At 52.8% G+C, this 16,457-nt stretch overlaps 1 protein-coding gene across 2 annotated transcripts; it reads left to right on the plus strand.

Annotated features, from left to right (window-relative positions):
- Positions 1 to 1,620: 1,620 nt before the first annotated feature.
- OTOP3 (otopetrin 3) lies at positions 1,621 to 16,420 on the plus strand. Of its 2 annotated transcripts, none has more exons than XM_025363151.1 (7): positions 1,621 to 1,842; positions 7,469 to 7,885; positions 7,976 to 8,112; positions 9,370 to 9,428; positions 9,689 to 9,807; positions 13,076 to 13,890; positions 15,692 to 16,420. In XM_025363151.1, exons 1-7 carry the CDS (start codon positions 1,824 to 1,826, stop codon positions 15,860 to 15,862), a joined length of 1,737 nt encoding a protein of 578 aa, XP_025218936.1. In that variant the 5' UTR covers positions 1,621 to 1,823; the 3' UTR covers positions 15,863 to 16,420. The 2 variants fall into 2 exon arrangements, with proteins under 2 accessions (XP_025218936.1, XP_025218935.1); XM_025363150.1 differs by having other exon boundaries at positions 1,704 to 1,809; positions 7,502 to 7,885.
- The last annotated feature ends 37 nt before the right edge of the window (positions 16,421 to 16,457 follow it).

Below are 16,457 nucleotides of genomic sequence, written 5' to 3' on the forward strand. Positions count from 1 at the left end.
GTATCTCATTTTTTTGCCCAGGCTGGAGTGCAGAAAGCCCACTGCAACCTTGACCTCCTGGATTCAAGAGACCCTCCCACCTCAGCCTCCTGAGTAGCTGGAACTACAGCTACTACTGCCACCACGCCTGGCTAAATTTTCTGTGTGTGTGTGTGTGTGTGTGTGTAGATGGGAGTCTCATTGTGTTGCACAGTCTGGTCTTGAACTCCTGGGCTCAAGTGATCCTCCTGCCTCAGCCTCCCAAAGTGCTGGGATTTCAGGCATGAGCCACAGCACCCAACCTAATCATTCTTTTCGTGTGTGTGTCCCGTGACACAAGAAAGTTTAGCAAGCAGCGACATAGTCGCTGCTGCATTTTACCAAGAAGGAAGCTAAGGCCCAGAGAGGTAAAGTGACTTCCCCAAGGTCACACAGCTACAAAAAATCCAGAGCCTTTCTGCTAAGAACAATAATTTTCAAACTTTGTTTTCAAGCAGAACATTTTTTCCCTTCAAATAAAATATTACAGGAACCTAACTTTATAACATAGATATAGGCCGGGTGCGATGCCTCATGCCTGTAATCCCAGCACTTTGGGAGGCCGAGGCAGGCAGATCACTTCAGGTCAGGAGTTCGAGACTAGCCTGGCCAACATGGCAAAACCCTGTTTCTACTAAAAATTACAAAAATTAGCCAGGCATGGTGGCATGTGCCTGTAATCCCAGCTACTCAGAAGGCTGAGGCAGGAGAATCTCTTGAACCCAGGAGGCAAAAGTTGCAGTGAGCCAAGATCATGCCACTGCACTCTAGCCTGGGAGTCAGAGCAAGACTTTGTCTCAAAAAAAAAAAAAAAAAAAAAAAAAAAAAAAAAAAAAAAAAAATATATATATATATATATATAGAGAGAGAGAGAGAGACAGGGCAGTTCTAGTTTAAAAGGAGTTGGGATTCTCAGATCCTCACCACGTGGGCCTCCCCTGACCTCCCCCTGCCCCGGAGGTCCCCTGGGAGCTTCCCCTAAGCCTTAGGGTTTCTACTCTACAAAGGGTACAGAGATGCTTAGGAGGGAAGACAGAAGAGAGATGGGAAGGAGGCTCCACAGTTAGAAGAAGAGTGAAAGGTGGTGGTGAGCATACAGAGGCAGAGGGAGGGGGAGTGCTGGGCGTGACCCATGGAGCAGATGGCGTTTGGGGGAGATATAGGAACAGCAGCACCGGGAGTTCAGGGGACTTTGAGGAAATTGTGCCTGGACGCTGTCAGCAGAAGGAGGTGAGTAGTTCTCAGAGGCCGCAGGTGCAGCTGAGGAGGCCTCCACCCCTGTCAGAATGGCGCTGTGCTCCAACTCTTCCCCACCAAGTTTAGGTTTGACTTAAGGAAAACACAGGGTCCTGCGAGGGTGCCTCCAGGCCTGGGGCTAGGTAGGGTACAGGAAAAAGCAACTCCAGGCCTGGAGGGAGGGCGTCCATTCCCAGCTTTATCACTAAAGGAAAGCGAGGCCTGAATTCCGCAAGCTCTTTACTGCGGGCCTAAGAACACTGCACCCCTCTCCACCCCACCTAAGGGCGGGCTGCGAGTCGGAGACCCTGCAGGTCCGCGCCTGCAAAGCCCTCGGCCCCGCCCGCTCGTCCAGCTGCCTCGCAATTGGCTGCACCCTCTGGGTCCGAGCCCCCGGCAGGGTAATTAACGAGGGATTAATGAGATTTCCAAAGTCAACAGAAAAATCGATGGGCCGCGGAGCCCGAGCGGCGGCTGCGCAGTCCCGCTGGGGGAGGGCGTCGCGGGCATCGGTCTCACTTGGACGGACGATCCGCTCAGCGCCCGCAGTCGGTGGTTAGCCCGCGGCGATGCCTGCCCCGGCCTCAGGTAAGCCGGGAGCGCCGGCAGAACTTTCCCAGCTTGCGCACCCCAGACACTGGCACATACTACACCCCCAAAAGCGGGGTTCACGAGCAGGAGATGCAGGGATTGGAACGGGAAAGTGGGGTGACTGTGGAGAGGTCAACTCCCTTTGATCCGAGGCCGGCCCCTCTACCCGCCCCTCAACCCGGGCTCCGCGTCCCTACTCCTTTCCGTGGACCCGGGGGGCACAGAGGGCCGCAGGGCGCGGCTCCTCCTGGCGGGGCCCACACAGCAGAAAGCGGGCGCGGAGGCCTGGGGTGTGGGGTTGGTTGGGGCTGTCTGGACGCCGGGTCTGGGGCACGCACGAAGCGTCTACCCCCGGCCCCGCAGTCCCTAAAATGGCTCGGAAGGAAATCCCGAAGGCGTCTGCACTAGCAGCCTCCTCCGAGCCGGCCCTGCGTTTCTGGGCCGGGCGCCGGGCCTGACGGCTCCGCGGCTTTCATCACCGCTCCAACCGAGACCCACAAACCAGTCCGGTGTTCCTACCCTCCCTTGGACTGGCGTCGCGCCCAGGGGCATGACAGGGGGCGGCAGAGTCCTGCTTGTCAGTTCCAGGCGCCCTTGCCCTAGCTCTCTGCCCGAGACCCCTACGTGCCCACTCCAGCCCCCTGCCCAGCCCAGGACGAAATTTGCTCCTTTGAAGGCTCACTCCAGCGGCCTTTGGAGGGTTGGACCCCAGGGTGGGAGACGGGGAGGCTGTCAGGGCAAAGACCCCAGAGGGAGAGAACCTGGAACCTTGTCCACCAGTGTCCCCTCCAGGCCTCCAGTCTGAATAAAATCCACCCTTGAAATTCACCAGTAATCCCAACCCTTCCCAGCTCTCCAGGACCTCAAAAGAACTGGAAGGAAATGCAGAGATAACCAACACTGAGCTTTCTGGGCGCCAGGCATTACTCTCTACCTGTGCTTCTTGCATGTATTAAATCATGTCATTCTGACAAAGCCCCTATTCGGCATTAATCCCTTTTTTTTTCTTTTTCTTTTCTTTTTTTTTTTTTTTTTTTTTTTTTTTTGAGACAGGGTCTAACTCTGTCCCTCAGGCTGGAGTTCAATGTCACCATCACAGCTCACTGCAGCCTCAGCCTCCCAGGCTGAAGCAATCCTCCCACATCAGCTTCCCGAGTAGCTGGGACCACAGGTGCATGCCACTACACCTGGCTAATTGTTCGGTATTTTTTGTAGAGATGGGGTTTTGCCATGTTCCCCAGGCTGGTCTCCAACTCCTGGGCTCAAGGGATCCGCTCACCTCAGCCTCCCAAAGTGCTGGAATTACAGGCGTGAGCCATTGCAGTCAGCCTCATTCAGGAAGTCTTTATTGAGCATCTACTATGCACCAGCTACTATTCCATAGTTGTGTATCCGTTTTGCAGATGACAACACTGAGGCACAGAGTCTAAGTAGCTCTCTGTAGTAGTCTCAGTAGTCTAAGATGACAGAGGTAATAAGTGCTGGAATCTGAGCTCTTGATCATTAATCTACCCCGCTTCAGGGCCGGAGGAGAGGGGGCAGGTTTGGGGGAAGGGGAAGTAAAGCAGTTAGAATTGGGAGATGAGGAGCAGGGAGGCATTCCGGTGAGACCCAGCCTTGCTCAATTTGGGTGGAGGAGCTTAGGAGGGAAAGCTAAAGATAATCTGGAGTCTCCTCCCCAGCCAGCTTGGAAAGAGTTTAATGGGAAGGGTCTCTGTCCACAACTCTGGTGCTGAAAATTCCGCAAAAGATGCCAGAGTCAGCTGGCAAACACTGGGTGAATGTCACGTCTGCGCTAGGTTTGGGGGGTCCAAGTTAAGCAGGACCTAGTCTCTGTCCTGGAGGAGTTCCAGGACTTAATGGGAGCTAGCCACACCCACAGCACACCAAACAGGGCACACCTACTCTCAATAGAGGGGAGTGGCCCCAGCAAAGTAGCACCAGAAGGTTTAGGCAGAGACAAAGCCTTTCCAGGTGGGTGGGGAGGATGGGTGAGTGGCCGGGGGTGGGAGGGGCAGAAAGAAGAGCAGTGTCCAGGAGGGATGGCAGGAGGCAGGAGACCACGGGAGAAACAGAGAACTCTCTACCTGGGCCTGGGTGGATGTCGGAGGCAGGTGCCTTGAGTACGGCAGTGGAGGTGGGTGGGGACAGGGAGGAGACAGAACTTGGGCAAGGATGACAGAGTGGACTGGGAAAGAGGAGAAAATAATTTATAGAATCTTGAAAAGGGGCTCAAGTTTTAGTGCTCCATCTGCCCCAGAAGAGAACAGCAGAAAGTATAAATATGGAGCAGGTGGAAAATGGGAGAATACGCCCAAGGGAGAATGGGAGCCTGGAGAGGTTGCATTTTCAAGCCAGATATGGTGAGGGTCTTCTGCTGTTGCATAGAGGGCACGTCTGAAGCTCCTGAAGCCCAGGGTCTCAAGGGAGAGACAGAGCAAAGCACAGCTAATGGAAGCAGAGGACAATGGGTGGTCAGTGTGGGATGAGGTGGGAGTGCTGACGAGGGAAGGCCACAGAGAGGAGGCGGGGTCTGTGCCAAGTCCTGAAGCACAAGCTAGAGTTACCCAAGGGGCAAAAGGGGTAGGCATTAAAGGCAAAGGATAGGGTGTGAGCAAAGACTGGGTGCATTCCAGGAAGTGCAGCAAGATGGTGTAGCCCAAGGAGAGGGGAGTCAGGTCTGAAGACAATGCTAGAGGGGTAAGTTGAAGCCAGACGAGGAGGCAGCAGCAGCTACTCTGCCTTGGGCAGAGAACCTGGAACCTTGTCCAGGCCCATACTAATCATATACCTCTCATTTTGAGAGGCCACGCAGGCTGTGTCAGCCGTTTGGACTTTATACTGAGGGCAATTAGTTGCCTTTGCAGGACTTTCAGTAGGGGAGAGGCACTCTGGGCAAGGAGACCAGTCCAAGAGAGCGAGGATGGGGGCCCAGACTAGGCAGTGGTTGAGGTCAAGAAAAATTCGTGCCAGTCATGGTGGCTCACACCTGTAATCCCAACACTTTGGGAACCTGAGACAGGAGGATCACTTGAGGCGAGGAGTTCAAGACCAGCCTAGGCAACATAACGCGACAGTGTCTCTGCAAAAAAAAAAAAATAGCCGAGCTTGGTGGCACACGTCTGTAGTCCCAGCTACTCATGAGGCTGAATCGAGAGGATCACTTGAACCCAGGAGTTCAAGGTTGCAGTGAGCTATGATGGTGCCACTGCACTCCAGCTGGGTTGCAGAGCGAGACCCCAGCTCTAAAAATAAATAAATAAAAATCTAAGAGCAACTTTTGAGCTGGAATGAACAAGCTTGGGGCCTAAGAGAATGCAAGGGATGAGGGGAGAGGCAAAGAGGGCGCCTAGTTCTCCGCTAGGAGGTGTGGAGATGGAGATGTCACTCTGAGATTGTGACATTAGGAAGCAAGAGAATGGGAGTAGCGAGCACCTAGAACCCTGAGCCCAGAGCGCAAGGCAGCGGCAGGACAAAGGAAGAGCCTGGGCAGAACAGGGGGTCTCTAGGGAGCCTTGTGGGTCAGCTCAGCCTCTCCACCAGGAGAGCACCCAGAAGCAGCAGAACCGCCCCCACTCTCAACAGTATCCCAGTCCCACCAGGAAGAAGGAGTGTCCAGTGGAGAGCGTATGCTGGACTCAGAGCTGCAGTCATTGGATGCTCCAAAATCTGGTCTAAGCAAGTGGTGACAAAGTGGTTGGCCTACGTGAATGCTTGGGAGAGGTGAGGAAATGGCAGGAGACATTCAGGAAAAGAGGAGGGTAAAAGATCGTGTTTCCTACATTATGTCAGGCATTCGTGGGACTTCCAGGAGTGCGGGGAGGGGCAGAGAAATGGAAGTCAGTTCCTTCAAAGTTAAGGGCATGGCCGCGGTGCTGATCCAGGCCTGTCCCATGCTCTCAGCAGACATTGTAAATCAACCCCAGAACCTTTTCCCTAAACCTTTAATGTACTTTAAAATTATTTCATTTATTTATTTATTTATGTTTAAACGCAGAGTCGTGCTCTGTCAGTTAGCTTGGAGTGCAGTGGCCCAATCATAGCTCACTGCAACCTTGATTTCCTGGGTTCAAGCCATCCTCAGCCTCCTGAATAGTTAGGACTATAGGCATAAACCATCATACCTGGCTAATACATATATTATACACACACACACACACACACATATATATATGTATGTATTTTTTTTGTAGAGATGGTGTCTTCCTATGTTGGCCAGGCTGGTCTTGAATGCCTGGGTTCAAGCAATCCTCCCATCTGAGCCTCCCAAAGTGCTGAGATTACAGGCATCAGCCACCATGCCCAGCCTAAAATTACTTTTAATTACATAAGTACTGTGCTAATTAAAAAAAAAAAAAAAAAAAACTAGAACAGTAAAGCCAAAAAGTCTGCTACCCCCAATCCCAGTACCCTCATCCCAGAAGAAACTCCTACTGTGAAATCGATGGGTAGCATCTAGACCAGGAGTCCCCAGTCCCCAGGCTGCAGACCAGTACTGGTCCATGGCCTGTTAGGAACCAGGCCGCACAGCAGGAGGTAAGTGATGGGGAGGGAGCATGACGCCCTGAGCTCCGCCTCCTGTCAGATCAGCAGTGGCAACAGATTCTCACAGAAGCACGAACCCCATCGTGAACTGCGCATGCGAGGGATCGAAGGGTTGCCCACTCCTTATGAGAATCTAATACCCAATGATCTGAAGTGTAACAGTTTCATCCCCAAACCATCCCTCCACCTTCCATCCATGGAAAAATTGTCTTCCACGAAACTGGTCCCTGGTGCCAAAAAAGCTGGGGAGGGGACTGCTGGTCTAGACCTTTTAAAAGTAATTGTATTCTTCTGCCTCAGCCTCCCGAGTAGCTGGGACTACAGGCGCCAGCCACCACACCTGGCTAATTTTTTTGTATTTTTAGTAGAGACGGGGTTTCACCATGTTAGCCAGGATGGTCTCGATCTCCTGACCTCGTGATCTGCCAGGAGGCAGAGCTTGCAGTGAGCTGAGATAGCGCCACTGGACTCCAGCCTGGGCGACAGAGCGAGACTCCGTCTCAGGAAAAAAAAAAAAAAAAAAAAAAAAGTAATTGTATAGGTTCTTGTACGTTCCCGTAATACAGTATTGTTTCAGATCACACCATTCTTTCTTACCAAGCCCAGACACAGCCTCAGGATGCTTCTCTGCAAAACATTTTAGGCAATCATTTCCCAACCAATCAGGGTCAGAATAAGAGAGGCCACGAACTTGCCCTCCCTGGTGTCGGAAGTGAAATTCCTCCCAGAAGGCGGAAGGACACCGCTGCCTTTCGATGGCAAAAAATCACAGCCCTGGAAACTGACCAGGCACTAGGCAGACGCTCGCTTTAGGATCAGGCACAAGTCAGGAAGTGGGGTGGACAGGGAGGACGTGATCCTCACGCCAGTCAAACTAATTCTCCATGTTTATGTGCAGCACAGGGGCCTTCCATAGGGTCTCCTGGTCTGTTTGAACCTCCTCAGGTCCTGTAAAGTAGGTGGGGCAGCTGCTATTAGTTCCAGTGTCCCAACCAGAGAGGCCGCATAGCTGACCCTGGGTCACATAGCGGTTAGGGGCGGGGTGGACTTGAACCCAGGACCCTTTCTCCATCTCCAGGCCCTGCTGAGGCTACACCCATGCCTTCTTCAGAAGCACGGGAGACTGAAGCAGCCCCACATAAGGAGAACCGAGTGGATATGGGGGCCAAGGAGAGAGCGGCCACCGACCCGCTCCAGCAGAAGTCCTGGCTGGTGCGGCATTTCTCCCTGCTACTGCGGCGGGACCGACAAGCCCAGAAGGCCGGGCAACTCTTCTCGGGGCTCCTGGCCCTGAACGTGGTGTTCCTGGGCGGGGCCTTCATCTGCAGCATGATCTTCAACAAGGTGGCCGTCACTCTGGGCGACGTGTGGATCCTGCTGGCCACGCTGAAGGTCCTCTCCCTGCTCTGGCTTCTCTACTACGTGGCAAGCACCACCCGCCGACCACACGCCGTGCTCTACCAAGATCCCCACGCGGGGCCCCTCTGGGTGCGGGGTGAGTGTCAGGGTGCTGGGGTGCTGGGCAGGGTGGGAAGGGAGAGCCGGTTCCGGGCAGGTGCCAACGCCCGCCCGCACCTCCGGCCAGGTTCCCTAGTGCTCTTCGGCACCTGCACCTTCTGCCTCAACATCTTTCGAGTGGGCTACGATGCGAGCCACATCCGCTGCAAGTCACAGCTGGAGCTTGTCTTCCCTGTCATCGAGATGGTCTTCATCGGCGTCCAGGTGACAGGCTTCTCCCGTCCCCACACCACCGGGGACATACACTATCTACCCATGGTGTGCACACACCTCCCACTACCTGTGCCTAGAAGCAGCCACATAGGCAAATACCTAATGCCGCAGGGTCTTTGCGCACACACCACGCCCCTCACACAAGTGTCCACGTCCACACATACCCATGGGTTCCTGCATCAACACACACACCGTGGCACCAAATGTAGACACTTAGAAGTCCAGCTGCCTATGTGTATGTAGGTGTATCCCTGAATATACACTCCCTAGATGCACAAACCTCGTCTTAAGAATACAATCTCAGGGCTGGGTGCGGTGGCTCAAGCCTGTAATCCCAGCGTTTTAGGAGGCCGAGATAGGCGGATCATGAGGTCAGGAGATCGAGACCATCCTGGCTAACACGGTGAAACCTTGTCTCTACTAAAAAAAAAAAAATATACAAAAAAGTAGCTGGGCCAGGTGGCAGGTGCCTGTAGTCCCAGCTACTCGGCAGGCTGAGGCAGGAGAATGGCGTAAACCCGGGAGGCAGAGCTTGCAGTGAGCTGAGATTGGGCCACTGCACTCCAGCCTGGGTGACAGAGCGAGACTCCGTCTCAAAAAACAGAACAAAACAAAAAGAATACAATCTCGGTCGGTCGCGTTGGCTCATGCCTGTAATCCCAGCACTTTGGGAGGCCGAGGCAGGTGGATTACCTGAGGTCAGGAGTTTGAGACCAGCCTGGTCAACATGGTAAAACCCTGTCTCTACTAAAAATATAAAAATTAGCCAGGTGCAGCATACGCCTGTAGACCCAGCTACTTGTGAGGCTGAGGCACGAGAATCACTTGAACCCAGGAGGCAGAGAGTTTGCAGTGAGCCAAGATCGTGCCACTGCGCTCCAGCCTGGGCGACAGAGTGAGACTCTGTCTCAAAAAAAATAAGAATACAATCTCCAGCTTCCTCTTAGGTTTCTCTTGTCGCCAGGCATTGTGTTGGCTGTTTTGTTCCCACCGTCTTATTTCCCCAACAAGAAGGCATTTACACAAAGGGTGGGGTTTTTTGTCCCTTTTCACAGTTGAGGCAACTAAGGCTCAGAGATGGTTTGCCACTGACTCAATACCACACAGCAAGAAGCAGTAGAGCCAAGATTCCGACCCAGTCTTTCTCCTTGTGTCTTTCACTGTAAATACATGCATGCGCCCCAGGAACTCGCACTGTGGTCCCACCACCTCCACCAGCCCCTGGGCTCAAGGCCCTGTCTCTTTCAGACCTGGGTGCTCTGGAAACACTGCAAAGACTGTGTTCAGGTCCAGACCAACTTCACTAGGTAAGACTTCTCTCCCTCCCAAACCCTCTGGCCTCTCTGTCCTCCCCACCACTTCCCTGGTCAGGGTGGCCCTGGGGCTATAGGTTAGTCTGGGATGTGTCCTAGGTGGCCCCAGGGCTGCCTCTTGTGTCCTAGTGCCAGCGTGACACTAGGGAGTGAGTGGTTGGGAGTGAGTGGTTGCCCAACAACAGCGGATGGTGAGGGTTTGGCGCCTGGAGAGCCGGCCAGGGTGTGTGAGAAGAGTGTGGCACTTCCCCCAGATGTGGCCTGATGCTGACCCTGGCCACGAACCTGCTGCTGTGGGTTCTGGCCGTTACCAATGACTCCATGCACCGAGAGATCGAAGCTGAGCTTGGCATCCTCATGGAAAAATACACAGGTATGGAAAGGAGACCAGGTCTTCCTTGCCCTGAAACACACACACACACACACACACACACACACACACACACACACGCTACATTCCCTAAAACAGGTGAGGCTCAGTAAGTCTTTAGTTGGGAGTAAACTCTAGAGGCCAGATTAGGAATCAACAGAAAACTGAAGTTTGCCAGTGGTCCCCATCCCACCCCATCAGGTGCTGACGCCCTGCACCCCACTCCAGTCGTCAGCAAGCCAGCCACTGATCCCGGCTGAGCTAGCCACTAAGTCCTTCAGGTATGCACCCCACCCATGGTATTTGCATTTTACTTGCAAGCAACTCAACAGCCTCCAGGGTTGAAAGGAATGTCTTCCCAATACAATTTTAGGTGCCTGGCTTTATCAATCAGGTGGGACAGAAGATTTCTGGGCAGAAAAATACTCCCAAGATTGTCCCATATGCCTCACCTCCTATCTTAGAGGCTGCATCCCATACCCAACATGGGAACACTGCTCTGTAGGATTGAGCCACACCTGTATGTACATGCCCCACCCCACCCCGGGCGGCATCACCATCACGCCCTGCAGCCCAGCCCTCCCAGCACATCCACACATTCACATACCCGCTGCATCAGTCACGACACGCCTGTGTACTGTGGGCATTCTGTATACTCTGCTTGCGTTTCTCAGAAAAGCAGTGCAAAGAGAGAATTTTTGCCAAGTGACATCATGGATTTTGATATTATAAAATAATTCAAGGCTGGGCGCGGTGGCTCACGCCTATAATCCCAGCACTTTGGGAGGCCGAGGCAGGCGGATCACCTGAGGTCAGGAGTTTGAAACCAGCCTAGCCAACATAGTGAAACCCTGTCTCTACTAAAAATACAAAAATTAGCCAGGCATGGTGGTGGGTGCCTGTGATCCCCGCTACTTGGGAGAATCTACCCAGCTATTGAGGCATGCAAATCACTTGAACCCGGAAGGCGGAGGTTGCAGTGAGCTGAGATCGCGCCATTGCACTCCAGCCTGGGTGACAAGACTGAAACTGTCATAAAATAAAATAATAAAATAAAGCAAAATAAAATAATTCAAGCATTACAAATGAGTAGAAGAACAAGACATACCCATCACCTAGGCATAATATTTATTAACATTTGGCCATATTTACTTATTTTTACTTTTTGCTAAAGTACTTAAATTACAGAAATCATAACATTATATCTCAAAATAGTTCAGTATGCATCTTTTTTTTTTTTTTTTTTTTGAGACAGGGTCTCACTCTGTCACCCAGGCTGGAGTGCAGTGGTGCAGTCATAGCTCACTACAGTTTCAAACTTTTGGGCTCAAGCTATCCTCCCACCTCAGCTTCCTGAGTAGCTGGGACCACAGGCACATGCCAGCATGCCCAGCTCATTTTTAAAATTTTTGCAGAGATGGGGTCCCACAAAAAAATTCTGAGCCCAGACTTGTCTCAAACTACTGGGCTCAAGTGATCCTCCCTCCTCAGCCTCCTGAAGTGCTGGGATTATAGGCATGAGCCACCATGCCGGGCTAAGTGTGCATCTCTTTAAAAACAGATATATTCCCCCACATGACCACAATGCTATTATGGTTGTTAACAAAATCCTTCAACTTCGTTCTATCCTCTGAATCAATCTATATCCCACTTTCTCCAGTTAATCCCAGAAATGTCTTTTGTTTGGTTTGGTTTTTTTGTTTTGTTTTTTGTTGTTTTGTTTCGTTTTTTTTTGAGACGGAGTCTCGCTCTGTTGCTCAGGCTGGAATGCAGTGGTGCTATCTCAGCTTACTGCAAGCTCCGCCTCCCGGGTTCACGCCATTCTCCTGCCTCAGCCTTCTGAGTAGCTGGGACTACAAGCGCCCGCCACCACGTCCAGCTCATATTTTGTATTTTTAGTAGAGACGGGATTTCACTGTGTTAGCCAGGATGGTCTCGATCTCCTGATCTCATGATCTGCCCGCCTTGGCCTCCCAAAGTGCTGGGATTACAGGCGTGAGCCACCTAGAAATGTCTTTTACAGACATTTTGTTCAAACATGCAATGCATTTGGTTAAATCTAAATTGGTATTTTCCCACTGACCTTGAGACTTGTCAGGTTTCTTCCTCCTGGCAGTGTTTAACTCGCTTCCCTCACTCTTACCTTTCCTTGGAATGGGAAGTATGGACAAAATCTTGATTAGATTCAGGTTAGATATTTTTGGCCCCAGCTTCTTCCAGGTGATGCTGTGTGCTTTGAAGGACAGCGATGCCAAGGTACTAATGACTGATGGCCAGACACTGAGTGCTGCTAAGGCCGATCGCTGGGTTCAGCTGTCACAGCCACGGGTTTTCCCTTGAGCCCAGGAAGTCATCTGTGGAGGTGACCTTTGGCACCAGAGACATCACGTGAGGGTTTTGGGGGTTTCGGTTTTTGGTTTATTTGAGACACGGTCTCACTCTGTCACCCAGACTGGAATGCAGTCATGGGAACACGGCTCACTGCAGCCTCAACTTCCCAGGCTCAAGTGATCCTCCCACCTCAGCCTCCCACATAGCTGGTACTACAGGTGTGTGCCACCCGGCTAATTTTTTTGTTTGTTTGTTTTTGTTTTTTTGTTTGTTTGTTTTTGAGATGGAGTTTCGCTCTGTCGCCCAGGCTGAAATGCAATGGCACATTCTTGGCTGACTGCAACCTCCGCTTCCCGGGCTCAAGCCATTCTTCCGCCTCAGCCTCCCAGGTAGCTGGGATTACAGGCATGTGCCACCATGCCCAGTTAATTTTTGTATTTTTAGTAGAGACGGGGTTTCACCATGTTGCCCAGGCTGGTCTTGAACTCCTGACCTCAGGTGATCCACCTGCCTCAGCCTCCCAAACTGTTGGGATTACAGGCGTGAGCCAGCGCACCTGGCCATGTTTTTTATTTTTAGTAGAGACGAGGTCTCACCATGTTACCCAAGTCGATCTTCAACTCCTGAGCTCAAGCAGTCTTCCTGCCTTGGTCTCTCAAAGGGCTGGGATTAGAGGCATGAGCCACTGCGCCTGGCATGTTTTTAATGCTTTACATAAGCTTGGCATCTCAAGTCTTCAATTCCTCTGAAAAAGAATGGCCATTCTGTGGGATTTCTGATCTCTTTTCTGATCTCCTCAGTTTCCACATCCATAAAATGAGCGACTGGGTCTCTTTCAGCTCTGGTGTATTCCAGGGAATGGGAGGGATCTGTGTAGCCAGTCTCCTCAGAGCAGGGCCTGCCTGAATGTCTGCCCCTCCCACCCTGCCCCCTGCACCAGGCAATGAGACCAACACCTGTCTGTGCCTCAATGCCACCGCGTGTGAAGCTTTCCGGAGGGGCTTCCTGATGCTGTACCCCTTCAGCACTGAGTACTGCCTCATCTGCTGTGCCGTGCTGTTTGTTATGTGGAAGAATGTGGGCCGCAGTGTGGCACCCCACATGGGTGCCCACCCTGGCACTGTGCCCTTCCACCTGCACGGGGCCATCTTCGGGCTGCTGCTGGGCCTGCTGGTGCTGTTGGCAGGCGTCTGCGTCTTTGTGCTCTTCCAAATCGAGGCCAGTGGCTCTGCCATTGCTTACCAGTACTTCACTCTCTACTATGCCTTCTATGTGGCTGTGCTGCCCGCCATGAGCCTGGCATGCCTGGCAGGCACAGCCATACACGGGCTGGAGGAGCGAGAGCTGGACACGGTCAAGAACCCTACCCGCAGCCTGGATGTGGTGCTGCTGATGGGTGCTGCACTGGGCCAGATGGGCATCGCCTATTTCTCCATTGTGGCCATTGTGGCCAAGCACCCGCATGAGCTGCTCAACCGCCTCATCCTGGCCTACTCGCTGCTGCTCATCCTGCAGCACATCGCTCAGAACCTCTTCATCATCGAGGGCCTGCACCGGCGCCCACTCTGGGAGGCAGTTCCCGAGGGCCTGGCAAGAAAGCAGGAGGCTGAGCCTCCCCGCAGAGGCTCCCTGCTGGAGCTGGGCCAGGGCCTGCAGCGGGCCTCACTGGCCTACATCCACTCCTACAGCCACCTCAACTGGAAGCGGCGGGCCCTCAAGGAGATCTCACTCTTCCTCATCCTCTGCAATATCACAGTAAGTGACTGGGCTAAGGGGTCTGGGGGATAGAGGCGCCAGGCAGACCCAGAAAGCCTCACTCAGGAAGGGATGGATCAAGGACACATCTTTTTCCAACTAGCTTGATGCTGCTTAAGCGTGTCCCCCCAGTTCCCTACAAGGTGCCTGGCATGAATGAATGTGCCAAGCATTTGGCTAAGTGCTCTTCACAAACAAGTACGTAAGACTTCTACCTTCCAGTGACTTCCCATCTAGTTGGGAAGACACCACTGAATTCATCATCCCTGGATTCAGTCAAAGGAAGAAATCAGGAAGTACCTGATTTTCTAAGACATTCCTAGTGGAAGATGTTGATAATGGTTGCCCAGTTTCTGGTGGATATCCCAGGTACACCTTTCTATGCAATATCTCCATACCTCATTGAATCATCACAGTAACTCCATGCAACAGACACTATTGCTGTCCCTTTTCACAGAGGAGGAAACTAAGGCTTAGGTTATTGGACCTGCCCAAGTACCCACAGCCTGTAAGTAGCAGGGCTGGGACAACTCAGGGTTGTTTGACCCCAAGCACTCAATGCACTGAAAACATACCCCAGAAATGAAACCTCTGGTCCAGGCAGAGGATAAATTGGCTCTAAAGTGCATTAGGAGCTCAGCAAAGGAACTGCGGGTCTGTATAGCCAAGGAAGGCTTCATGAAGGTTTGATTTGAGCCTTGAGGAATGGGTAGAATTTGGACAGGAAGGTAGGAGGGGGCAGGGGGTCATAACTAGCAGAAATGACGGGGCACAGTGGTTCACACCTGTAATCCCAGCACTTTGGGAGGCCGAGGCAGGAGGATCCCCTGAGCCCAGGAGTTTAAGACCAACCTGGACAACACAGGGAGACCCTGCCTCTACAAAAAAAATTTAAAATTAGTCTGGACACGGTGGCTCACTGGACACAGTGGCTCACAGTGGCTCACGGTGACTCCCAGCACTTTGGGAGGCTGAGGTGGGTGGGTCACTTGAGGCCAGGAGTTGGAGACCAGCCTGGGCAACATGGTAAAACCTCATCTCTACTAAAAATACAAAAATTAGCCAGGCATGGTGGTGCACACCTGTAATTCCAGCTACTCGGGAGGCTGAGGCACAAGAATCGCTCGAACCCAGGAGGCAGAGGTTGCAGTGAGCCAAGACTGTGCCACTGCACTCCAGCCTGGGTGACAGAGTGAGACTCTGTCTCTTAAAAAATAATAATAATAAAAATAAAAATTAGCCAGGCATGATAGTGCATGCCTGCAGTCCCAGCTACTTGGGAGGCTGAGATGGGAGGATCACTTGAGCCCGGGAGGTTGAGGCTGCATTGAGCTGTGATCCTGCCACTGCACTCCAGCCTGAGTGACAGAGTGAGACCTTACCTCAAATAAATAAATAAATAAATAAATAATAAAAATAAAAAGTAGCTAGCTGAGGAGTGAAGCCTGAGCTCAGGGTACAGGGTGGGGTTGCCCAGCTTGACAGAGCAGGTGGCACGCTGGGAATTCCTGCTTCTCCCCACACATGGCGGCAGCCCGGGGTCTCCTGACCCATCTGAAGTCCAGGCTGGCCACAGGCAAGCTCATGGAGATGGCTGGGGATGGCTGAGGCCTTCTGCAGTAGAGTGAGAAAGATCCGGGGAAAGAAGAGCTCATGCTGAAAGCCCAAGGGTTGGAGGAAGATTGAGTGGGAGGTGGGGGTGGCACTGAAGGGGCTGCAGGTTTGGGGGCTGCATCCCCTGAACTGAGTGCCTTAGGGCACAGGAGAGCCCTTCCCTAACTCAGCACATCCTCTCCCCCAGCTGTGGATGATGCCTGCATTTGGCATACACCCGGAGTTTGAGAATGGGCTAGAAAAGGATTTCTACGGCTACCAGATATGGTTCACCATCGTCAACTTCGGCCTGCCTCTGGGGGTCTTCTACCGCATGCACTCTGTGGGAGGCCTGGTGGAGGTCTACCTGGGGGCCTGAGGCTGCCCACCCCCGGCAGAACCTTGAAGTGCCAAGGCAGGGAAGATGGTAGCCCAGATGCCTCATTCTGAGGTACAGAGACCAGCCTGAGGCTCCCAAAGCCTCCTGCCCCCCAGAGCCTCACTGAAGGGGAGGGCACGGCCTATAGTCAGAGGCCAAGGGCAGGGGCCTGGACACTGAGCTTCTGATGCTCATGGCCAGGCCTGGGCACATGCCTGCCCCTGCCTTTCCACCACAATCAGCGAGCCAACGGTGCACCCCAGGAGGCTGACAGGGGCCCCCTCACGGCTACTCTCTGGGAGGGTCAGACCTACATGACCGAGTCTGGGGAGCTTAGCGAGGGGCGCCCCTCTCCAGCCAGGCCTCAGGGGTCTGCCCCCTACTGCAAGAAGAGCACCTGGTCCTAGTGTGGCTCTGGACATCCTCAGAGCTCAGAGCTCCGAGCTGGGAGGCCAGCTCCTTTCCCCACACACCTATCTCCTAATGAGCTCATTCATTAGGTGCCAGGCAGGGTTCAACAGCTCTCTCCTGCGGCATAAACCCTATTTGTTTGATCGATTTTTTGCATTCAGGCTTGTGGCATTTGTTCCCAGGA

Source organism: Theropithecus gelada, chromosome 16 (assembly GCF_003255815.1).
Source record: "Theropithecus gelada isolate Dixy chromosome 16, Tgel_1.0, whole genome shotgun sequence".
Taxonomy (NCBI): domain Eukaryota; kingdom Metazoa; phylum Chordata; class Mammalia; order Primates; family Cercopithecidae; genus Theropithecus; species Theropithecus gelada.

Coding starts and splice junctions, on each gene's coding strand:
- OTOP3 (XM_025363150.1), top strand. CDS start 1,704: ATGGGCCGCGGAGCCCGAGCGGCGGCTGCGCAGTCCCGCTGGGGGAGG. Junction 9,808..13,075: donor CCTCATGGAAAAATACACAG/GTATGGAAAGGA, acceptor CCCCTGCACCAG/GCAATGAGACCAACACCTGT. Junction 13,891..15,691: donor TCATCCTCTGCAATATCACA/GTAAGTGACTGG, acceptor CCTCTCCCCCAG/CTGTGGATGATGCCTGCATT.